The sequence below is a fragment of the Phycodurus eques genome, chromosome 1, assembly GCF_024500275.1.
Source record: "Phycodurus eques isolate BA_2022a chromosome 1, UOR_Pequ_1.1, whole genome shotgun sequence".
Lineage (NCBI taxonomy): Eukaryota > Metazoa > Chordata > Actinopteri > Syngnathiformes > Syngnathidae > Phycodurus > Phycodurus eques.
The window spans coordinates 30,721,264-30,747,531 of record NC_084525.1 but is presented as its reverse complement, the minus strand read 5'-3'; the positions used below and the strand labels follow the sequence as shown (position 1 = coordinate 30,747,531).

Here is a 26,268-nt window from a genome sequence, read left to right as displayed (position 1 = left end):
GTATAAATGTATCAAAAAATCAGGACTGGTAATGATAATGGTGCATTGGTATTGAGTAGTTGAAGTTAGGAAATGTCCCACATATGCTAGTTTAAACCAAGCACTGATGCCATATCACTGGAAGACAGGCAGGTCCAGTCGGGGAGAGGTGGAAAGGGTTGGGTGGAGCAAATCCTTTTTGACGCTTGTATTTTTGTTGTTAAAATAGTACATTAATACCAAGTGCTGTGGTTTTAAAGTTTTCAAGGTTGTTTAAAAAATAAATTTTTTGATTGCTTATATTTTAGGGATGCTTCAGCACCCCCACAAATGGGCTAAAAACACCTATGATTACCATCATTAAAGAACATAGTATAACAAAGCAGGACGGATCTGTGATTTGGAATTCATGAGACTTGTAGAGAATAAGCAAATTAGAGATAAGAGTACATTCCAGAACATATGGAATAAAACAAGAATTGGTAGAAATTTCGTTGGCATTGGTGAGGCCAAGGCCTATGTCAAAAAAAATTGTTTTTTTTTAAATGAATGGCATAGACTCGTTTGTATGTTTGTTTGCTCCCTAGTACTGTACATAGGTATATAAGGACTCTGACTCACACTCCAGCACAGTAGGTGGCGGTAATGCGACTTAAACGTTAGGTGTCACCCGCCAATAAACAAAACGAAGAAGCCAAAGACGGATGTAAAGAAGTAAACGGTGGCTTTAATCTTTTATCTACTTTATCTATGAGTATGGAGAGGCTTTATAGATCCAAAGACTGAATACCGATGGATAAAGAAACGTGGCCATTTGAGTTTACGAGATACATTTTGCCTGCTTGCCTGCCATCGTTAGCTTGTTCCTGGAGTTAGCATGCCGCTCTTGGGGTTCTTTTTTGTCCTTTACGGCACGCGTGGACTATTTCACATTTAACTAAGAGAGACATGTATTCAGCACCTCGGGAAGACAATGCGGCTCAAAGGTAAAGTTAAGGAAACAGCCTTACATTGATCTCCATTATGAAGTGAGCTGTTTCTGTGAGACATGAAAAAGACTGCATGGTTTCTCAACATGCATTCATGTTGGTGTTGCCTGACTATAAAAACATACACTTTAGATACAAATGGCATGCAAAAGTCGTAAGTGTTGCATCATATTTAGCAATGTATGTGATTTTGTTTTGTTACACTGTTAATCCTCATACAAGTCGTAAATAAAGCAACTTAATGTAGTCTATTACTTCTGAGATAGACAGTAATACATGAACTTTGTTACACGCCCTTATGAGATAGGCAAAATATTGGAAATCTCGCAATATGTTGCAGTGTAGTTCTGCTTCAAACTACAGACACAATAATGAGCAAATTGGTAGAATCGAATCAGAATGGTCTTTATTATCCTGAGCTCAGGCACACAATTTTTGGGCTGGTCATTTTACACATCACAGTAGTGGACACAGCAAACACACACTGTTAGTAGGTATGTCACTGAAATTTTGAAAAATACTTTATTTATTTATTTTGAAATTAAAATAGACAATATCATTGGATAGATGAGTGTTACCGGAGTAAAATGAGCCCTATTTTGTAAAAATCAGATAAGATTAAGGATTTTATGTAAAAAATGTCCCCAAATTTTCTGCCCAGAAATCAGTGTAAATCAAGAGGAAACTTGTGACCGAAACCTTGACTCTTTGGTAGAAAAATATTTCCGTATCTTTCTTATTAGTTGAGATAGCTTGATGAAATTTGAAGTGTCAGAAAGCCCTATCTATTCTCTATTGATTAAAGACAATAAAAAGCACTTTTTTCACACAGACACGAGTACGAGTTATCAAACTTGATAACTCACCGATACAGAGTACCGATACCACTAGAACTTTTGACACATCAAATTAAAATTTACACATTGACAGATAATTGTAAACAAAGATCTTTCTTTCTGACGCTTATGATGATTCGCTGATGTGTCTAATCACCTCAGTATAGTGTCAACTACTGGCTAGGAGGACTTGCTCCATGTAAGATTGTTTTTGCCTTAAGTATCCAGTGTTTTCCACAGGACCGGAATCTATTTGCGGTGGTGGGAACCCGCAGGCTGGCCAGGTTGGTGGGGCCGGGGGAGATGATCTCTTTTTGCGCATCAATGTTTACGACCAAAAAAATCGAGTTTGATTTGGCTTTTAATAGAATACTGTAATTTTCTTTTAATGAAGCTAATAACAAAATACATGTAACAACAATAAATCAATCTTTAGTTTAAACAGAATAACAAGAAATTCGATGAAAAATTACAATCGCTTACTTAAGTACAAATAAGTTAACGCAAACTGTAATATCAAACATTCATCAAATAACTTAAAGGAAATTTCAAAAAATATATATTTGCTTACTCGAAAAAGAAATATGGTTGGTAACAAATCAAAAGAAGAAACAAGTGTTACATTTTCTTGCAGAGTTTGCACTGTTCACTGGAGCATTGCATTTTACATAGGGTCCAGAAAATATTAGAAACCTTTCAAAATTTAAGTCCACAGGATCCTGTTCATTAACAGATATTTTGAAGCAGGCAGCCAGGTGCTTGCCTTGTAAGTGATTGCGGTCTGTTTTCACCTAAGGATTAATTGAAAAGATAACTGGCAAAACTGCACCCACAACAAGTTTAAAAGATTGTTTTGCTTATTAAAATGATGCTCTTACCTAAATAATTGTTGAAAAGTGATTATGAGAGATGCTTGGTCCTTGTGGTGCTCTGTGGTGATATGCCATCTGTTCTAAGTAGTCTTTTCTATTAACATCTGCCCCAAACTCAACAAAACCCTCCTTCCTGGGCCTTTCTTAGCTGTAGGCTTGTGCATTCTGCGCAATCGACAAAACATCCCTAAAATGTAGAGCAATAATCAAATTACAAAATGAACCAAAAAAAACATGGTTATTGATTACTGAAGATAGAATGCAGCTAATAAATTTGCTGCGCAGTCTCACATACAGGCATGACTTAAATTAAGCCACTCTGGGTCAAATGCAGTAGTTCTGTGTTTATTTTTTTCACTGATGCAGTCATAAACGCAAAGGAGAAACAAAAGGACCAGCCTTGTGTTAAGTGCTAAGTATCACCCGTTGCTGCCGAACTAGCAGACTCTAAAGTATGTTGGCTTGTCTCCTCAGGACGAGTCTTTTTCATGATTCACTGGAATAATTAGTCTGGCAGACTAAGCTGCGCGTCTTGGCGGAGGCAATGCATAACACCACCTAATGACTGGCCTGTAATGACATGCAACATTCAGAGCAAGGGCGAACCGATGGCGGCAAAGTCTTTTAATGGCGGCCAAAATTCACTTGTGGCGACCCGCCACAAATAAATCTATACGTGGGTAAACCCTGTTATCGGTGGATGGTATCGGTAGCCTTCATAAAGTACCCAATTCCTAGAAATACGACCGGTATCAGCCAGCTACCCAGTTTCTGTACTCATCCATCCCGACTGGAAAAACTTCAGTTTGGGTTCACTTTAATGACATAGATGGGCTTAATCTGAAATAAAGAGAGTGTAGTTATGACGGCCTTAATTTACCTGTCCATGGGTTCAATAATTTTAGTACTAGTATGTTTTTGTTTAAATCCATAATTCAGAAATTTGTCTACACCGGACTGAATGATAACAGTAATTCATTTAAGTTTCTTTTACAGAAGCATAATATCGTGTTTGTTTCTGAGCAGATATGAATCTAAAAGGTCTCTTCCCGCAAACCTTTTTAATTGCACAACTTGACGAAGACCCCTTATGATGACAACAAATATTGGATTTCGTTTTCCCTCGCCCAGCCGTGGGTCACTGGGGCCTTCCTCTGGAGGTGGGGCTCGAAGGTGAGCGCCTGCTGGCCGGGCCTGCACCCATGGGGCCCGACCGGGCACAGCCCAAAAGGAAAACGTGGGCCCTCCTTACCATGGGCTCACCACCTGTGGGAGGGGCCATAAGGCTCGGGTGCAATGTGAGCTGGGCGGTGGCCGACGGCAGGACGTTGGCAATCCGATCCCCGGCGACAGAAGCTGGCTCTAGGGATGTGGAACGTCATGTCTCTGGCAGGGAAGGAGCTGGTGTGCGAGGTCGAGAAGCTCCGACTAGATATTGTCGGGCTTGTCTCCACACACAGCTTGAGCTCTGGTACCAGTCCTCTTGAGAGGGGTTGGAGACTCTTCCACTCTGGAGTTGCCCACGGTGAGAGGCGCCGAGCAGGTGTGGGTATACTTGTTGCCCGCCGGCTCGGCGGCTGTGTATTTGGATTCAACCCGGTGGACGAGAGGGTGGCCTCCCTCCGCCTTCGGGTGGGGGGAAGGATCCTGACTAATGTTATTGTTGTGTATGTACCAAACAGCAGTTCAAAGTACCTACCCTTTTTTGGAGTCCTTGGAGGGGGTGCTGGAGAGCGCTCCCGCTGGGGACTCCATCGTTCTGCTGGGGGGACTTCAATGTGAATAATGACAGTAAGATCTGGAAGGGCGTGATTGGGAGGAACTGCCCCCCCGATCAGAACCCGAGTGGTATTCTGTTATTGGACTTCTGTGCTAATCACGGATTGTCCATAACAAACACCATGTTCAAGCAGACGGCTGTCCATATGTGCACTTGGCACCAGGGCACCCTAGGCTGCAGTTCGATGATCGGCTTTGTGGTCCTGTCATCGGACTTGCGGCCGCATGTCTTGGACACTCTGGTGAGGAGAGGGGCGGAGCTGTCAATTGATCAACACCTGGTGGTGTGTTTGCTCCGATGGTGCTGGTCCGACCTGGCAGGCCCAAACGTATTGTGAGGGTCTGCTGGGAATGTCTGGCAGAATCCCGTCAGAAGGAGTTTCAACTACCACCTCCGGCAGAACTTCACCCACGTTCGGGGGTAGGTGGGTGAGATCCGAGGGTGGGTGAAATTCGCCCAGAGTTCCTAAAGGCTCTGGATGTTGTGGGGCTGTCCTGATTGACAAGCCTCTGACACATCTAACCCTAACATCAGGGACAGTGCCTCTGGATTGGCAGACTGGGGTGGTGGTCCCCCTTTTTAAGACGGGGGACCGGAGGTTGTGTTCCAACTACAGGGGGATCACGCTCCTCAGCCTCCCTGGTAAGGTCTATTCAGGGGTGTAGGAGAGGAGGGTCTGTCGGGAAGTCTAATCTTGGATTCAGGAGAAGCAGTGTGGTTTTTGTCCTGGCCGTGGAACAGTGGACCAGCTCTACACCCTCAGCAGGGTCCTCAAGGGTACATGGGAGTTCGCCCAACCAGTCTACATGTGTTTTGTGGAGTTGGAGAAGGCGTTCGACCGTGTTCCTCGGGGAGTGCTGTGGGGAGTGCTTTGGGAGTATGGAGTACCGAACCCACTGATACGGGCTGTTCGGTGCCTGTACGACCGGTGTCAAGAGTTTAGTCCGCTTTGTCGGGAGCAAGATGGATTCATTTCCAGTGAGGGTTGGACTCCGGCAGGGCTACTCTTTGTCACTGTTTCTGTTTATAACTTTTATGGGCAGAATCTCTAGGCCCAGCTGACGCATAGCGCGGGTCCGGTATGGTGACCTCAGTATTGCATCTCTGCTTTTTGCAGACGATATGGTTCTGTTGGCTTCATGAAGCCGTGATCTCCAACTCTAACTGGAGTGGTTCGCAGCTGGTTCGCAGCAATTGGGATGAAATCAGCCCCTCTAAATCTGATACCTTGGTCCTGAGTTGAAAAAGGGTGGAGTGCCCTCTCCAGGTCAGGGATGAGATCCTGCCCTAAGTGGAGGAGTTCAGGTATCTTGGGGTCTTGTTCACCAGTGAGGGAAGAATGGAATGGGAGATCGACAGGCGGATCGGTGCAGTGTCTACAGTGATGCTGACTTTGTATCGGTCCGTTGTGGTGAAGAAGGAGCTAAGCCAAAAGGTGATGCTCTCGATTTACTGGTCGATCTACGTTCCTACCCTCACATATGGTCATGAGCTGTGGGTCGTGACCGAAAGAACAAGATCCCGGATACAAGCGGCCGAAATGAGTTTCCTCCGCAGGGTGTCCGGGCTGTCCCTTAGCCATAGGGGGAGAAGCTCAGTCATCCGGGAGGGGCTCAGAGTTGAGGCGCTGCTCCTCTGCAGAGGAGCCAGATGAGGTGGCTCGAGCATCTGATTAAGATGCCTCCTGGGCGCCTCCCTGGTGAGTTGTTCCGGGCACGCCCCACCGGTAGGAGACCCCGGGGACGACCCAGGACACGCTGGAGAAACTATGTCTTCCGACTTGCCTGGGAATGCCTCGGGATCCCCCCAAAAGAGCTGGTTGAAGTGGTTGGGGAGAGGGAAGTCTACTGCTCCCGTGACCCGACCTCGGATAAGCGGAAGAAAATGGATGGATGTACCGCATTTTCACGACCATAGGGCGCACCGTATTAAAAGGCGCAGTCTCCGTTACGGGGCCTATTTCTGTATTTAACACATAAATAAGGCTCACCGTATTATTGGGCGCAGGCATGCTAAAACAGACGCTAGCTTAAAACATACGGTAGCATGCACGCATGCTAAAACAATGTTTTCAAAAAGGCAGCGGGAGCAAAACTGAGTTCGGTTGTACTTTATTGAAATATTTTACAATGTACTCACATTATTTTTTTTGATCAATCCCCATCCACAAATCCATCAAAGTCCTCATCTTCTGTATCCGAAATGAACAGCTGGGCAATTTCTCAATCAAACACGGCAGGTTCAAGACAGTCTTGTTGCCGTGCGAAAGCTCGAACAACAGTGCAAGCAGAAACATTAGCCCCAGCATCCACAATCCATTCACAAATTGTGGTGTAACACGCCCGGCGCTGCCTCCTAGTCTTAGTAAAGCTGTGTTCAACATCTGTCATCCATGGCTCCCACACCGCTCACTTCACTTTGAACGCCCTGTGTACATGGATGTCCAGCGGTTCGTCAAGCCTCCCGGAATGATGGAAAGCCCGGAGTTATTGCACTAAGTCGAATGGTGACTGTAGAGACGCTTCTCCCGGCTGTTCTTTGCTCATTAATCCATTGCTCGAGTTGGTCTTCCAACTCGGGCCACCTCGGCTTGTTTCCGCGGAAACTAAGCTTCGTCTTCTTGACTTGGCGAAGCTCGATTTCCTGCTTCCTCCACTTGCAAACCATGGATTCGTTGATCTTGAATTCTCTCGCGGCTGCTTGATTCCCATGTTCCTCCGTGTAACTGATAGCTTGCAGTTTAAACTGTGCTTCGTAACCGTGTCTCTTCGTAGGTGACATTTTCGGGGGTCCTTAGACAAACTGATGTTGTTTTGCACAATGCACACCCCGGAAATGCTCCCAGTCAGTCAAGCGGTAAAATAATTTGATTTAATTTTTTTAAATGAAAAAAATAAACGCCGCTATATACCTACTGGGGACGTGGCTTTAGCGTCGTACTTCACGCACCCTTCCCCTGTCCTCACCCTCTGTGTAAGCAGCGTGTCGGCAGGAAATGCAAAAAACAAAAAAAAAAGTCAAGCAGAGCGCTCATCACACAACAACATTTATAGATGTTGGAACTCGGTGCACACATAAGACGCGCCGCATTATAAGGCACCCCGTCCATTTTGGAGAAAATTTAAGACTTTTAAGTGCGCCTTATGGTCGTGAAAATACAGTACTTGACATTTTAGGGTTATGAGAAGCACATTAAGTAAAACATAAAGTAATTATTTGAATTTGCTGAAAAATGTGTGAAAATAAATAGGTGGTATAGAATAAAGTGATAGTCATGAATAGATTATTATTAGTTTTTATTTTTTTTATTAATGGACTGACACAAAAATATACATGCCTTATAATGTCTCTTTTCTTAGCCTGTTGCCAAGATGCTTGATTGATTACTTCAGATTCTTATGTCTACATGTATATGTCCATCCGTCCATCCATTTTCCATACCGCTTATACTCACTAGGGTCGCGGGGGTGCTGGAGCCTATCCCAGCTGACACTGGGCAAGAGGTGCGGTACACCCTGAAATGGTTGCTAGCCAATCGCAGGGGACATAAAAAAAACATTCACATTCGCACCTACGAGGAATTAGTTCTCAATTAACCTACCATGCATGTTTTTAGGATGTGTGGGAGAAAACCAGAGTACCTGGAGAAAACCCACGCAGGTACAGGGGAGAACATCCAGAAAATCACACTGTCTGATTTTTAAAGAATTTATGAACAAATTATGGTAGAAAATAAGTATTTGGTCACCTACAAACAAGCACGATTTCTTTCTCACAGACCTGTAACGTCTTTAAGAGGCTCCTCTGTCCTCCACTTGTTATCTGTATTAATGGCACCTGTTTGAACTCGTTATCAGTATAAAAGACACCTGTCCACAACCTCTTAACAGTCACAATCCAAACTCCACTATGGCCAAGACCAAAGAACTGTCAAAGGACACCAGAAACAAAATTGTGGACCTGCACCAGGCTGGGAAGACTGAATCTGTAATAGGTAAGCACAGCCTGGTGTGAAGAAATCAACTGTGGGAGCAATTAATAGAAAATGGAAGACATACAAAATCACTGATAATCTCCCTCCTTCTGGGGCTCCACACAAGATGTCACCTCGTGGGGTTTAAATGATCACAACAACAGTGAGTAAAAATCCCAGAACCACACGGGGGGACCTAGTGAATGACCTGCAGAGAGCCAGGTCCAAAGTAACAAAGGCTACCATCAGTAACACACTACGCCGCCAGGGACTCAAATTCTGCAGTGCCAGATGTGTCCCCCTGCTTAAGCCAGTACATGTTCAGGCCTTTCTGAAGTTTGCCAGAGAGCATTTGGATGATCCAGAAGAGGACTGGGAGAATGTCATATGGTCAGATGAAACCAAAATAGAACTTTTGGGTAAAAACTCAACTTGTCGTGTTTGGGGGAGAAAGAATGCTGAGTTGCAGCCAAAGAACACCATACATAATGTGAAGTATGGGGGTGGAAACATCATGCTTTGGGACTGTTTTTCTGCAAAGGGACCAGGACGACTGATCCGTGTAAAGGAAAGAATGAATGGGGCCATGTATTGTGAAATTTTGAGTGACAACCTCCTTCCATCAGCAAGGGCATTGAAGATGAAACGTGGCTGGGTCTTTCAGCATGACATTGATCCCAAACACATGGTCCGGACAGCGAATGAGTGGCTTCGTAAGAAGCATTTCAAGGTCCTGGAGTGGCCTAGCCAGTCTCCAGATCTCAACCTCATAGAAAATCTTTGGAGGGAGTTGAAAGTCTGTGTTGGCCGGCAACAGCCCCCAAACATCACTGCTCTCGAGGCGATCTGTATGGAGGAATGGGCCAAAATATTAGCAACAGTGTATGAAAACCTTGTGAAAACTTACAGAAAACGTTTGACCTCTGTCATTGCCAACAAAGGTTATATAACAAAGTATTGAGATGTACTTTTTTGTTCTTGACCAAATACTTATTTTCCAGCATCATTTGCTAATAAATCCTTTAAAAATCAGTGAGGGTTTATTTTTTTATTTTTTTTTTTAAATATACCTCCCTCCTCATTTTGTCTCATTGGTGAGGTATACCTATGATGCAAATTCAAGGCCTCTCTCATCTTTTGAAGTGGGAGAACCTGCACAATTGGTGGCTGACTAAATATTTTTTTGCCCCACTGCACATACAAAGAATGGTAAAAGATCAGAAATTAAGTTGTGCAAAAATTTTAAATGACACAGGGAAGAAGTATTGAACACATGAAGTGAGGTACAAAAAGGCATGGAAAGACGTAAAATATTATCACTAATCAAACAGCAATCCAATCTTCTCAGTGCATATGAATATCAGCTGGTTCAGTCCTAATTGATGGCCTACAAAAAAAGTCTCATTGCCAAGGTCAGAGTCAAGACACATCTCATGATGCGTAAGAGCAGACAGCTGTCTCAAGACTATCGCAAACTAATTGTTGCAAAACAAAACAAACGATTGCATTGGTTACAGGTGCATGTCTAAGCTTCTGAACATTCCGGTGAGCACGGTTGTGGCCCTAATACGTAAGTGGAAAGCAAATCATACCACCATAGATTTGCCTCGATCAGGTGCTCCTCGCAAGATTTCTGACAAAGGAGTGCAAAGAATAATCAGAAGAGTTGTTCAAGAGCCAATGAGCTCCTGGAGAGCTTCCAAAAGACTTGGAATTAGCAGGTAGTGTTGTCACAAGGAAAACAGTGAGTAATGTACTCTGCCACTGTGGCCTATGCGCATGCTCACCACGCAAGACCCCATTGCTGAAAAAAAAAAAAGCATGTCAAAGCTTGTTTAATGTTTGCTGAACAAAATTTGGACAAGCCACTTAACTACTGGGAGAATATAGTCTGGTCAGATGAGAGCAAAATTGAACTGCTTGGATACCATAATGCACACCACGTTTGGAGGAGAAATGGCAATGCACATCACCCTAAAAATACCATTCCAACAGTGAGGTTTGGAGGGGAGAACATGCGTAGGGGTGCTTTTCAGCAAATGCTACTGGTAAACTTCACATTGAGGGAAGGATGAATGGGAAAATCTAGCAAGGCATTCTTGACAAAAATATGCTGCCATCTGCGAGAATGATGAAAATGAAACGAGGGTGGACATTTCTTCAGGATAGTGATCCAAAACATACTGCCAAGGAAACTCTCAGTTGGTTTCAAAGAAAAAAAAAAACAAAGCTGATAGAATGGCCCGGCCAATCACCTGACTTGAATCCAATCGAAAATCTATGGAAAGAACTGAAACTTAAGGTCCATAAAAGAAGCTCACGGAACCTTCAAGATTTGAAGACTGCTTGTGTGGAGGAATGGGCAAAAATCACACCAGAGCAATGCATGTGTCTAGTTTCTCCATACAGGAGGTGTCTTGAACCTGTCATTGCAAACGAAAGCTTTTGTTCAACGTTTAAACAAATACCAGTTGGCATGTTGAATACATTTTCCCTGTGTCATTTCACATTATTCCACGTAACTTAATTTCTGATTTTATTTGTTCTACTTTGTTTTGTATGTATGTATGTATGGATGTTCCCAACATCTGGTGAAATTTTCATGTCAATAGCACCTTTAGAAATATTTATATTTAATGAGAAAAAAGGTGAGGTGTTAAATACTTATTTCAGCCACTTTGTGTTTGTGTGTGTGCGTGTGTGTGTATATATATATATATATATTTATTCACAGTCCACAATCCTCTCCAAAAGTATTGGAACTGCAAGGACAATTCCTTTGTTTTTCTTGTATACTGAAGACATTTTGGTTTTTAGATGAAAAGATGAATATGAGACAAAAGTTCAGAATTCCTGGTTTCATTTCATGGTATTTACATCTCGATGTGTTAAACCAGTGTTCCAGAACCTTCTTTGCACCGCGGACCGGTTAGGAGTCGGCATTTTTCCTCAAAGACCGACTGTGGTCGCGTGCATACACACACACACACACGCATGCGCTTGCCTCGCTTCTGCTTCCTCCTTCGTCGTTCGTGGCACGTCCACTGTGGGCGCGATGCAGGAGTGGGGTCTGAGTTGTTGTAAGCAGCCAGACGAGACTGCAGTTCCGTAGCTCCTCAATAAGAGTAGACTTTTAACTCCATAAACGTAGTTATGCCTGTGTCGAGCAGAAACCTACGACTGTATCTTTATCAGAGCGGACTTGGTGCGTGAGAGTTAACTGTTGCGATAAACCCATATTTTAAGTAGGACTCCTAATATAGTGTTGTTTCGTTTGCGAACTTTTCATTCAAAAGAAAAAATCTTTTTAGTTAACGTAATGAGCTGAATTAGTTTATGAAATGATTTAGTTCTTTTATCTCTGCCGCTGTTAGCCAGCCCGCTGGGAGAACAGAAGCATTCGAGCCGGCTGGAACCAGAAACGGAAGCGTTCTGTGTAGTCTCGACGTGTCAATTGAGACGCGCAGCTGTTGCGGCGGAGAAGATCCGGTAAATTTTCTAAATAAAACAGATTGACACATGAAATGCAATACAACAGAAATTATATAAATTGGTCATTCTTTCTCTGCGGCCAAGTAACCAAATGCCTCACGGCCCGGTACCAGTCCGCGGACCGGTGGTTGGGGACCATTGAGTTCAACGACTCAGGACAGATCACCTTTTGTTTGAAGCCACTTTTCAAGTCAACCCACTTTTCAAGTGAGCAAAAGTATTGGAACAGATATTAAATGTATTTAAAGTGAATAACATTTAATATTTGGTGGCATAACCCTTACTAGCAATAACTTCATCAAGCCTGCAACCCATTGACTTCACCAGACTGTTCCATTCTTCATTTGAAATGCCTTTTCAGGCCTTACTGCAGCCTCTTTCAGTTCTTGTTTATTCCTACAGTCTCCTCTTAAGGCAAAATTGCCAGACAAAATGGTTTTGTAGACTTAATAATTTATTCTGCTGCTACCATCATGAGTTACATCATCAATAAAGACTAGGGACCTCATTCGACAAGCAGCCATGCAAGCCCAAGCCATGACAATACCTCCACCCTGCTTCACGATGAGCTTGTGTGTTTTGGATCATAAGCAGATCCTTTTGTGCTCCATACTTTGGCCTTTCTATCACTTTGGTAGCATCAGTCCATAAAACTTTGTTCCAAAATTTCTGTGGCTTATCTCTGTACTACTTTGCAAAATCCAATCTGGCCTTCCAATTATTTGTAGACGTTAATCTTGGTCGCATCAGTCCATAAAACTTTGTTCCAAAATTTCTGTGGCTCATCTCTGTACTGCTTTGCAAAATCCAATCTGGCCTTCCAATTATTTTTGCTGATGAGTGGTTTGCCTCTTCTGGTATGGCCTGGATATTTCTTCTCTCAACGTCTTCTTTGAATAGTGGATTGTGATACCTTCACCCTTGCCCTGTGGAGTTTGGCAGTGATGTCACTGACTGTTTTCTTTGGCTATTTCTTAACAGCGCTCACAATGTTTCCGTCAACTGCTGTTGGTACCCATGGCCGACCTGTTCGATGGCTGTTGCTCAGTACAGCATTACTTTTTCTTCTTCAGGACATTTCAAATTGTTGTACTGGCTATGCTCAATGTCTGTGCAATAGCTCTGATCGATTTTCCCTCTTCTCTCAGCTTCAAAATGGTTTGCTTTTCTCCCATAGACAGCTCTCTGGTCTTCGTTTGCTTAACAGCAAATGCAGTTTTCACAGGTGAAACCCAAAGCCAAAAAGGAGCACTGTCTCTTTAAGCAATTAATATAAAAGACAACACCTGAGCAACTTGAAACACCCATCAGTCACATGTTCCAATACTTGGCTCACTTGAAAAGTGGGTGGCTTCAAACAAAAGGTGCTCTGTCCTAAGTTGTTTAACACATCTAGGTGTAAATACCATAAAATAAAAGCTGTAATTCTGAACTTTCTCACATTCATATTTTGATCTGAAATTCAAATGTCTTCAGTATTCAACAAAAAACAAAGGAATTGACCTTGCTGTTTCAATACTTTGGAGGGTACTATACAGGGATCTCGTCTGATGTGCGTTGCGCGACATAGACGTACAAAAAGTAGCAGGGCCGCATAAAGTACAATCTGCGTCGTTGGACGCATGGCTTGGTACTCTGGCATGGTGCTGGTAATCCGGCGGATGTTTTTTTTTTTTTCCCACTCTAGAGTCTGACTAATTTGGTCGCATATGCACCCCAATTTCTGAATGGTGTGGCAGGAAAAAAAAAAAACTGATGGTGCGTACAGGTGTCCAGTCATTTGAGGAAGAAAGAAACATTTCCGCAACTTGAAAGCAGACATACAATGGGTGTCATCATCGTCTCTAAATCAATCAGAGAGAGTGAAGAGCGGGGACCCGCCATCTGATTGGCTGTGTGCGTATCAGTTTGAAATACGGCCGCCAGCATACGCGAAGCTAAGTTTTGCAGTTATGGAACCCTTTGCCCAACAATGCAAATACAAACATCAACATCGTACACGTATACTCACATTATATACTTTACAGTACAGCGTTACTATTGAACATGTTGACAAGGAAGCATTTAAAGAAAGGCTGCATGCGTTTTAAAAAGTAGTACAAATCTTGAATCAAAACAGGATGCTTTGAACTTCTTGTGGTGTCAACTGGATACTTGGTTGGCAGTAGATATTGCCTGTTGAGGCATTAATGATACCTAAGTGCCAAATTTTTATATTTGTCGAAGTGCAATTTTTGTAAACCGAGCTTGAGTCTGTTTTATTTATATTTTTTTATCCAAGATATTTATCGTGTTACATTACAATGGCAATGTTCATTAGTCATAGAATTAAAAGTGCATTGTTCTTATATATACATACACACACACACACACACACGTACGTGCCAACAAATTTGAATATCGAGGGAAAGTCAATTTGTTTAAAAAAAGTCAAACTTGCATGTTATATTAGTTCACCACACACAAAATTAAGTATTTCAAGCCTTTGATTCAATTTTGTTTATGGCAGAAAGACACAAAAAATAAAATCAATGCAGTATTTCACAAAATTAGAATATTTCATGTGACCAACACAAAAGTATCTTAAACAGAAATGTTGGGCTTCTGAAAATGTATTAAAATAAAATGCCCTCAAGCATTTTGTTGGGCCACCTTTTGCATTAATTACACCATCAAGGCGGTGTGGCATGAAGGTGATCAGCCGTTAGTGCAGTTCCGGTTTTATTGTAGCCCAAGTTGCTTTGATATTCAGATCTTCAGATCGTTTGCATTTTGGGGTTTATGTTCCCTCATCTTCCCCATAAAATTTCAATGGGCTTCAAGTCAGGCGAGTTTGCTGGCCAATCAAGCCAATATACTGTTTTTCCATGGCTATTAAACCAGGTATTGGTAGTTTTGGCTTTGTGGGCAGGTACCAAATCCTGCTGGAAAATAAAATAATTGTCTCCAAAAATCTGGTCGGCAGCGGGAAGCATGGAGTGCTTGCTCTAAAATTTCCTGGTAGACAGCTGCGTTGACTGGACTTGATAAAAGACAATGGACCACACCAGCATATGACATGGCTCCCCAAACCATTACTGCCTGTGGAAACTTAACACTGGACTTTAAGCAGCTTGAGTTTTGTGCCGCTTCAGTTTTCCTCCAGACTCTGGGACCTTGATTTCCAAATGAAATGCAAAATTTACTTTCATCTGAAAAGAGGACTTGGGACCACTGGGCAACAGACCGGTATTTTTTTCTCCTTAGCCCAGCACAGACACTTCTGACGTTTTTTTTGGTTCAGGGGTGGCTTGACACATGGAATTCTACAGCTGTAGTCCATGTCCCTGACACCAATCTCAGTCCACTCCTTATGAAGCTCACCCAGATTTCATCCGTCACTTGTGCCCCTTTTCCGACTACATTTTCCCCTTCCTCTTAACACTGTGTTGATGTACTTTGATACAGCGCTCTGTGAGCATCCAGCTTCTCTGGCAATTTCTTTTTGAGACATTTTCTCCTTATGGAGGTGTGTCAATGATGGTTTTCTGCACCACCGTCAAGCCAGCAGTCTTACCCGTGATTCTGAAGCCTACTAAGCCAGACTAAGACGATTTAAAGGCTGAGGAAAACCCCTGCAGGTATTTTGCATTAATTACCGTAATTTGTCATGTGTAATGCGCATTTTTCCCCCAAAAAATTGTCAAAAGCCAATAGTGTGCATTATACATGGGTATAGGGGCAAATGGAAAAAAAACATTAACATTTTATAAATGTATGCCGCCATCTAGTGGTTATGAAAAAGCTGTACACTTTCATTCCAAAATGCCACCGCCACCTAGTGGTTATAAAAAAGGTGTAGCCTACACTTTCATTCCAATATGACACGGGTACGTATGACTGCATATATGTACAGTTATGCTCATAAATTTACATACCCTAGCAGAATTTGTGAAATATTGGTTTTGACTGACTGAAAAACAACCATCATTAATTTCTTTATGATTAGGTTTTGTTTAATGATAATGCTTTTCTGAAATACTCGACAGTTTCATTTCAATCCCATTAAAATAAAATGTTATGTTTCGCCTGGTCCATTTTTTTCTTTAAAGAATTGTACCCATCTTACAAATTCTGCCTGAGTGATCAAACATGAGCCCAACTGTGTGTTTTCATGTTTACTAAATAAAAGTAGGTCTGTGAATTTCAAAATAAGAGCTTGTAAATTAAAAAAAGGATTATGTGTTCAAATAAAGTGCTTAACTTCAGAATAATTAGTTTTGGTCATATTGGTAGAAGCAAAATTGTGCATTATACATGGGTGGAAGGGTTTTCCAGAATTTTGAGGTCAACTTTGGGGCTGCGTATTATACATGGGTGCCCATTATACACAAGAAATTCCAGTAGTTGACAAGATTGGGACACAGGAAGCCTACAATGTTGAATTTTGTCATGATATTCAAATTTTGTGAAATACTAGATTTGTTTATTTTTTTGTCTTTCTGCTATATTCATCAAAAGTGAAACAAAAAAGGCTTGAAATATTTCACTTTGTGTGCGGTGAACTCATATGACATACAGGTTTCACTTTTTGAAACAAATTATTGAAATCAATGGACTATCCCTCGATATTCAAATTTTTTGGAACATACTTGTGTTTGTGTGTACCCCGCCTCCTGCCCGCAGTTAGCTAGGATAGGCTCCAGCATACCCGCGACCCTCGTGAGGATAAGCGGTGTAGAAAATGGATGGACTATTCAGATTCAGTTTTTAAATGCAATGTTTCAAATAATTCAAATTCAATTCCTTCTGGGACACATTTCAGCCCTTACAGCAGGATCCACTGACAAATCCAACAAATTGAAGAGATACAGAGCAACATCAAACATAATACTGAAATAATTTCTGCTCGCTCATAATGCAATAACTTATTTTGAAGCTAAATCTTGTGGTTTTGAATGCTTTTTTCTCTCCATGGTGGTGTCCTGTTCTTAGTTGATGTGCTGTTTCTTTGCTCATTTTATTTTTCCCAGAGGGACCGGAGTCTTCTACCAGGCTTTGCCCGCCCTTGGAACCGATGGAAAAAACATCATGGTGCTGATTCCTGTTCAGATGGTCAATGGGAAATGTGTCCAAAGTCAAATCAACAAACCTAAAACGCAGGACGCCGTACCGCTAAATGTTGTATCAGCACCTGTTCCCTTTGGAATAAAGACAGCCTTGACTTCCTTAGCTACACAACAAACTACGGGAAATCAGGTTTCCCTCGTGAATGCCTTGCCTTGCCAACTTGGTGTTGCGGGTCAAGGACATGAGCTAGGTATTTCATTAAATAAATATCCACTTAGAACTGTAAAACCACAAACATTCTTCGGAGCCCCCCAAAATCAAGTACGAACAGTTACAACTTCTGAAGTTGCCTCAGGTATTAATAAACAGAGTTTCATGCCATCAACGGATTGCTTTTCAAGTTCAGACTCGACCAGTGTGGCCAATGTATCATCTAAGACAACTGTCTGTCAAAGCAATGTTTCTACGTGTCTTTCAGAACTTGAACGTTTTTGTTCCGGATCACCTATGACTTCTCTTCCACTGAGATCACCCAAATCACACTTGAAATTAATTCCAAAGGTTTCCCAGAGGCCCAACAGCCCAATGAAGTGGTTGATTGAAGAAGTCTATTCTGAATCTGCTCTTGACCTTCCAAATTCTCCTCTTATTCAATCAAAGACATTCAAAACCGTGGAAAGTAGCAAGACGTTTGGAGTGTTTGAAAAAGTGATGCCTGTTTCTCTCTCAGGGTTAACTTCAAGTGAAACTCATAATCAACAAGCCTCGGTCATGTGCGATGGCAGGGTTTTTTTGGCAGCCAAAAATGATAGCCTTTCTTCGACAGTGGGGAGCAGGGAAAAACGTTGCCATCTCAAAAACACTGCAGTACTATCGTCTTCGTCACTCTTGCAACACTCAAGGATTATCACACCAAAGGAGCCAAATGAAGTGATCGACCTTTGCAGTGACGATAATCCCGATGACCTGTGTGAAATAATACCCGATGATATGCCGACAGGCTCTTCTTTGGACGAAGATAATGTAATATTTGTATCATATATTCCACCAAAACCCGAATACGTGCCAATGCAAAGTCTGGTAGGAAAAACACTGGAGATTGATACAAACCAGACAAGCACAAGGACCATGCACCATGTGACTGAATGTGAGAAGACTTCCCTCAATTGCTCCAATACTGTCCATGATCAACTAACATGTGAAAGCATGGATGGATGCTCCGTTGATAAAAGCCAGAAACCAGAGCAGAGCATGATGGCGAGCACAGCTCCAAATGATGACAGGGACTCGGTCATGAGCTGTCAACATAACACCCAGAAACAACAGCTGGACAGCATAGAGGTTTCCCTAGGAATGGAGAGTTTGTCACATCCCAGTGCTTCTGGCCTCAACAGTAGAGAATCCACAGACAAAATGAAGGTGAGGAATCTACTGTTGTGGCCAAATTGGGAACCACGCTTACAGTACATAACTGCTTTTCAACCATCTTTGTCAAACATTTATACAATATTTCCTTTTGTCAGACCGTTGCTCTGTTTTTCAACCATCTTTGTCAAACTTTTATACGATATTTCCTTTTGTCAGACCATTACTTGAGGTATGTAAGCTTTTTAGTCATATTGGCCATTTGTTGTTAATCAGTGTTCATAACCCATGTTTATTTTATGCTTTTCCTCACCGCTAATGAGTGCTTATTTAAAAAAAATGCTTCCTAGCAGCGACGGCATTAAGGCCTTTTTATACTCTTGCGCGGGCAACGGCGTCTACGTTGCATCACGTGACCTACGCATTGGGCCGCACGGCCCCTTTGAGGCCCCTATGCGACATTTTACGCGCACACGGCACAAATTGTCGCCCCGCGCAGAAGCCGCGTGATTGATCCATTTTAGTCACATGCTGTGATTACGTATTCAGCTTTCCCCTTGATTTTGCAATATAATTAAATGCATTATCTGGTCATCTAAGCCCATTTGTTCTAGCAGGCACTGTTCCACGGTTGCCATTGTTATTACTTTTTTCCTTGTTCCGGAAAGTAAAAACGGCTACCAGAATTGGCCAGAAAAGGCAGAGGAAATTCCACCCTGTGGCGTCCTAGCCAATATCAGCCATAGCGGGGCCCCCGACTTGGAGGAGAACTGCAGCACATTTTCAGAACAGCACACGTGGGTCGCGCTCGAGTATAAAGGCAAACTGCACGCGGGATAGCCGCAGTGACGTCAACACGGTCGCCGCCTGCGCAAGTATAAAGAAGCCTTTGGTGCACTTAAGTTTCAAACCATTGACTGAAGCAATTACTATCGACAAGTGATGCACAGAAATTAAAATTCTTGGCCGAAACCAAAAATGAGAGACCCAAGACAGAAAACCGAAGGCCAAAACATCGAAACAAATTACTTTGCCAATTATTAGTAAAATTGCATTTATGGCAACGACTGCAGCGCAAACGACCTAAAGAATTTCACTTCCAGAGCAATTTGTCTGAATTTTCATATTTTTGAAACTGTCAAGGACATTACCATGGGACAGTTATTGCGGTATATTATGTTAGAGGATAAAAATAATTCTGCGTACTGTTCAATTGCACAACATAATCATCACACTATATTCGTAATTATTAATAAATTATAGCTTCAATATGTTATTTTAATGTAATTGTTGCATCAGTCTTGTAATGGCGGACGTGTTTGCAGCCAAATGTTTTCTCTTGCATGCTATTTTTGTACTTGCTTTATCCACTACTGCTGCTGAAACAATGCAAATTTCCCCATTGTGCTACTAATTAATGTTACAGTGCCGTGAAAAAGTATTGGCCCCCTTCTTAAATTCATATATTTTTGCATAATTTCCCCACTTAATGATTTTCCCAGCAACTGGAATCAAGCGTTTTCTATAACTGGCAGTGAGTCTTTCACATTTCGGGAGATATTTTGGCCCACTCTTCCTTGCAGAATTGTTTGAGTTCAGTGAAAGTTGAAGGTTTTTGAGCATGAATGGCCTTTTTAAGGTCATGCTACTGCATTTCCATCGTCTTCAAGTCTGGACTTTGACTAGGCCACTCCAAAACCTTCATTTTGTTTTTTATAAGCCATTCAGAAGTTGACTTGCTGGTGTGTTTTGGATCGTTATCCTGCTACAGAACCCAAGAGCGCTTCAGCTTGAGTTCACAAACTGATGGCTAAACATTCTCCTTTAGGATTTTCTGTTAAAGAGCAGAATTCATGGTTCCATCAATCACAGCAAGTTGTCCAGGTCCTGAAGGAGCAATACAGCCCAGGACCATCACACTTCCACCACTACTGTATGTTTGACTGTTGGTATGACGTTCTTTTTCTGAAATACTGTGTTACATTTACACTAATGTATGAGACACACACCTTCCAAAAATCTCAACTTTAATTTCCTGAGTCCATATAATATTCTCCCCAAAGTCTTGGGAATCATTAAGAGTTTTTTTTTTGCAAAATTAAGATGAGCCTTTGTTCTTTTTGGTCAGCGGTGGTTTTCACCTTGGAACTCTGCCATGGATGCCATTTTTACCCAGTCTCTTCCCTTATTGTTGTGTCATGAACACTGACCTTAACTGACGCAAGGGAGGCCTGCAGTTCTTTAGAAGTTGTCCAGAGTTCCTTCGTGGCCTCCTGGATGAGTCATTTTAAGTTCACTTAGGTTGTATTTGTCAATTTACATTTGTTTGATGATCTTAAACAAAGTGGAGAAACTATGCAAAAATATAGGAATTTAAGAAGGGGGTCAAGAGTTTTTCACGGCACTGTGCATTATAAATTATTATATGAATGTACTTTTATGCTTATAGGCCCCTTTTCTCAGGTGAGGTAGCGGTGATGTAATAATTCATTTCAGGTTTCTGTTTCTGGTTCGTGCGTGGTTGTAGTGTTGTTGTTGAATTATTTTATCTCCAGACACTTACTATTTTGCTCTTCAAAGTTGGTCACCCTCTGCAAAAACGTGATTCCAAACAGATCTGTGACAAGTGAACTGTAACACCCAATCACTTACTTCGGTGTTTTTGCGATTTCATGTCACGATAGCTTAGCAATTAGCAAGGGGTCTTCATCTTTTTCCCGTCTATTACTCCTTGTTCTCCCTACATGATAACGATACTTGACGAAACGATGATGAGTAACTTATGCTGCATTGATACAGGACGCGAAGCAAACTTTAGCCTCCGTGGCTTGGCATCGCATTTAGACGCATTTGCCGTCGCGCTTAGGTAGCTGGGGCAGCTCAAAATGTAACAAGCATTCACCAGTAGTAGTATCTGAACAGCGTAAAATAGTGTACACCACACACAACCGCACGCTGGTTGCAGTTTTTGCTTGTGTCATAATAACATCCTGTTTAGGCTGTTTTATTTTGGTGACAAAAGTAATTTGGTTGAAATCTGAAAATGAAATTTGAGGCCTTTTTTGGCTGAAATTTTTCAACCACCGAAAATTTGCGGTGCATCACTACTATGGATGGACAGATGACATCAAAGCCGCTTAACGTTCACAAGTATCCTACATGGGTGACCCAGTATCATTTAACCAGATGGTAAAAGAGATGCTCTGCTTTCTTTTCAATTGATGTTATTGATGGAATATTCAACTGAGACTTGTAATTCTTTTTTTTTGTTTTTTTTTTTGGTTTTTTTTTACTTGCAGAGTTCCTCAACTGCTTCTCCAGTTTATAGATCATCTGACCACCTTCTAAGGCAAATTTTTGGGGTTACATCTGATGTCAGAATTTGCCTGCAGAGAATTACTCCAGGATCATCTGGGACTGGACTCAAAGAGTCTGTGCCCACGGAGGACATTCAGGAAACCACAAACCTATTAAAAGAGAGGGAAGTTTTCATGCAGTACAGTTACAATCCACAAGATCCTCACCGCAGCAGTAGTCCAGTCAACGTCAAAAGAGCAAAGCTATCAAATGTACAGAATTTGTCAGGAGAAACTGTTACTACCAATCCTCTTGCAGGTAACAGATCGATAAAGTGTTGTCTTTTAAACTGGAACACAAAAGCTAAGACCCCTAGCGCACTGGCCTGGAGACTAGTTGGCGACCTGATGGCAAATTGAGTCTAAGCGACATCTCCTGGAAACTAGCCGGGTCACCAAGGAGTCGCGGTGAAAACGTTTGATTTTATTCGCGACCTTTTTGCGACCCATCAATATGCTCTCGCTAGAGAAAAACATTTACGCGGCTTAATGTCACAAAACTTCAGTCGTCACCAAAATGTATATGGACATCGCTACCTTTGCCCACTTCAACCTCTGAAAATATCGGAACTATCACCCCAATATTTTGGATTTTATTGAAGTTGAACCATTTTCCTCATTAGACGACTGTCCAGGTGTCACACACATAATATACATTACAAATTTATTTAAAGAATATATATGTTGCATATAGGCCGATATATGAGCGACTACCAGGTAAATTGGTTGTCACGTTGCCTGGAGACGTCTCTCTGGTGAGAGCGCAAGCAATATTTTGGTCTCCGAGGTACCCGAGTCGCTGCGACTGATCAGTGTCAGTGACGTCTCCGCCAATGAGATAGGGGTCTTAGAAAACAAAGTGTGCATCTGGCAGAACTTCTACTAAAACAGTATTCTGTGATCTGGACACAGGGATAATGGTTGGCTATGTGGAGCCAATCGATGATGATATCGCCAGCATCGATGAAAATTACACTCCTGACTCCCAGGACTCAGCTGCCCGGAGCTTGAATAGTGCTCGTCCAAATACAAGTCGAATGGGAAGGCCAAGGAAACGCACAAGGTGTCCATGTTGTGTCCCTGGTACGCTGGGTCTGACCAGGAAGTCCAGGACCAGGGCAGTAGAGTCAGAGAGGTTGACATGGACAAGAGACCACACGAGTAAAAGGGGTGGACGTTGACAAAAATTCTAATAAAAAAGGTGAATGTACGACTTTAGCGGGACCAACCTGTCTGCATGGACTCACAGGAACCAGCAAAGAGAAAAACGGGGGAAAATATAGAAATGTGTGTAAGCTAATTACAAAACATTTGAAATTCTAAATGTTACTTTTCCTGTCGCGTTTGTATTTGGTTAAAGTCTGATTTACACAAACACTGACAATGTCCTTCAATGTTGAGCAAACATACAGCAGTAATTGCACTGAAATTAAGCAGGGTAGTAACGGTCATAGTAGTACTAGTTGTAGTCATCCAATTTGTGGACCATAAGAACAATTTTATTTCAGTGTATTTGTTTTGTCTTTTAGTGTACTTATATTGTAGCCCTGAATCTGCCTCCCATTTGTCCATCAATTTCAGTAGTACATTCTCATGCAGCTACTCAAAATTGATATAACGCGTTAAATATTTGCACCTCATTCTATTTTTATATGATTGTGCATATTTATAAGTTTTTTCTAAGCTATTTTTGAGCTCAACTTCAGTTTAATGATGGCATTTTCTTCAAATAACCTATATGTTTTTAACGTTAGAATAAGTTACAAAATCATGTCAACTGACTTGTTTATTTCAAGACAAGATGTTATAGCACGATTTTGTTATTGTCTAGCATTAACATCCATTGGCTTGACTTGTTTAAATTTGTTCAATATTGTATTGCATACCAGACCAATTATTAAGGAATGAAATGACTGGAGTCTTCTTTTTACATTGAGTGAAAATCAACCAATAGGACATTTTGATGCCTTCATATTGATGTCAGTGTTGCAATGGCTATTTGTTTTGTTCTTTAGTTTAGTATACTGCAATTACACAGCGTTTGGGTCTGAAGCAATAGACCCTAAACTAAAATGGATTTATGATTCAAAACAAATACGTGGGTTCACTGTTAAAATGTTATTTTCTGTACAACCGCTCAGGAAACAACATATTTGAATAGATGAGGGTCATAATAAAACGATTACACGACCACAAGGGCTTTTTGATTACAGGGGGTCCTCCCGACATGTGCCAGGTTACAATTGGCAATCAATTAACTACTTTGCGCAGCAGTTACTGTCGTACTCCCCACCCCCCCATACGTTTATTTGTTTTATAGTTATGGTGTCAACGTGTTTTTCATAGAAATATTTACTATAATTATGACTTTATTGAGTGGTACGGTGACCACCTGGTTAGAGGGTCTGCTTCACAGTTCTGAGAACCGGGGTTCAATCCCCGCCCCCGCCTGTGTGGAGTTTGCATGTTCTCCCCGTGCCTGCGTGGGTTTTCTCCGGGCACTCCGGTTTCCTCCCACTTCCCAAAAACATGCATGGTAGTTTAATTGACAACTCTAAATTGCCCGTAGGTGTGAATGGTTGTTTGTTTGTATGTGCTCTGCAATTGGCTGGCAACCAGTTCAAGGTGAACCCTGCCTCCTGCCCAATGATAGCTGGGATAGGCTCCAGCGCGCCCGCGGCCCGAGTGCGGAGAAGTGGCTTATAAAATGGATGGATGGATGGATGACTTTACTGCTGCCTAGCAAAGGTTAGTGATTAATTCAAATTCAGTGGTGCCTTGGGAATGGAACTGTGCCGTAAACTGAGGACCCCCTGAATTCGTTTTGAATGTAAGATTCTGTGATTAACAGAAACAAACTGAGAGGCAGACTGAGAGGCACTTTTATTAACGTAAATTGGTTTTATGCAAATAATTTTTTTTTTTAACTTGCATTATTCAAGATAAGCAAGGGTTTAAGAAGACTGTTCTTGACAAAACGATTCAGTTCATATGTGAAATGTTACTAGAACAAGGGTCAGTGCTTTACCCCTTTTCTTGCTTTTAACTTCGTGGTGTTGTGGCTGTAGGTATTTTAAATTATGTGGCTTGACTGTATAGTGTCAAAATGTAATTAAATCAACATAATAAAACACGACTCTAGTGTTCCATATTAATCTTCACTTGTGTTTTCTTTCAAAATCTCTGAAGTTTATTACAAGCGATCGCCTTATTAAATTGAGAAATCGGTGTTTAGAAGAAGGAAAAAAACACTATGAAGAAAAACTGCTTGTGTTGTCTGTTGTCTGTCATCACAAATAACACTGATGAACAGCTTGGGCCCAATACCAACCTTTGGGGATACCACAAGTAATGGCCATACATGCTTGACTTATAATACTTAGTTCGCTTATGCTTCAGACTCTGCAAGTCTGCCAAATCTGAAAGAGGAAGAGACTGAAAAAGGCTGCTTTCCCGATTTGCTGACAATAATAAAGGTTTTTCTCATGTTATGGATGGTGAAAGCAAAACTTTTGGCAAGCCAACCAGATGGAAAATCATCTTTTATTAGCTTTATTTAGTCGTCTCGTGCTCGGAAGGCAGGTCGTTTCGTTTCCAGAAACAACTTTGGAGTAGGCTGATGGTCAACCACTCTGCACATGCACAGGAACATTTTTACTACTTACGCTTTGGCAAATTCCAGTCTGGCTTTTTTATGACTTATTTTCAACAGTGGTGTCTTCCTCGGTCATCTCCAGTGAAGTCCACTTTGGCTCAAACAAAGACGGGTGGTGCGATCTGACACTGATGTACAACCCCAATTCCAATGAAGTTGGGATGTTGTGTCAAACATAAATAAAAACAGAATACGTTTGCAAATCATGTTCAACCTATATGTAATTGATTACACTACAAAGAGGATATTTAATGTACAAACTGATCAACTTTATTGTTTTTAGCAAATCATAATTAACTTAGAATTTTATGGCTGGAACACGTTCCCAAAAACCTGGGACAGGGTCATGTTACCACTGTGTTACATCACCTTTTCTTTTAACAGCGTTCAATAAACGTTTGGGAATTGAGGACACTAATTGTTGAAGCTTTGTAGGTGGAATTCTTTCCCATGCTTGCTTGATGTACAGCTTCAGTTGTTCAACAGTCTGGGGTCTCCATTGTCGTATTTTACGCTTCAGAATCAGAATCATCTTTATTTGCCAAGTATGTCCAAAAAACACACAAGGAATTTGTCTACGGAAGTTGGAGCCGCTCTACTATGACAACAGACAGTCAATTGACAGAGAACACTTTTGAGACATAAAGACATTGACAAAAAAAAGGGTTGCTAGTTATCTGGTAGTGCCGGTACATTTATTTTTTTTGGACAATTGTGCAATGCGCCACACATTTTCAATGGGAGACAGGTCTGGACTGCAGGCAGGCCAGTCTAGTACCCGCACTCTTTTACTACGAAGGTTTGGCATTGTCTTGCTGAAATAAGCAGGGGTGTCCATGAAAAAGACGTTGCTTGGATGGCAGCATATGTTTCTCCAAAACCTGTATGCACCTTTCAGCATTAATGGTGCTTTCACAGATGT

General features: G+C 41.8%; 1 protein-coding gene across 1 annotated transcript; it reads left to right on the top strand.

Annotated features, from left to right (window-relative positions):
* The first annotated feature begins 675 nt into the window (after positions 1 to 675).
* lrif1 (ligand dependent nuclear receptor interacting factor 1) lies at positions 676 to 24,840 on the top strand. Its single transcript, XM_061687394.1, has 4 exons — positions 676 to 965; positions 16,934 to 18,389; positions 21,635 to 21,950; positions 22,604 to 24,840. Exons 1-4 carry the CDS (start codon positions 928 to 930, stop codon positions 22,870 to 22,872), a joined length of 2,079 nt encoding a protein of 692 aa, XP_061543378.1. The 5' UTR covers positions 676 to 927; the 3' UTR covers positions 22,873 to 24,840.
* Positions 24,841 to 26,268: the final 1,428 nt, after the last annotated feature.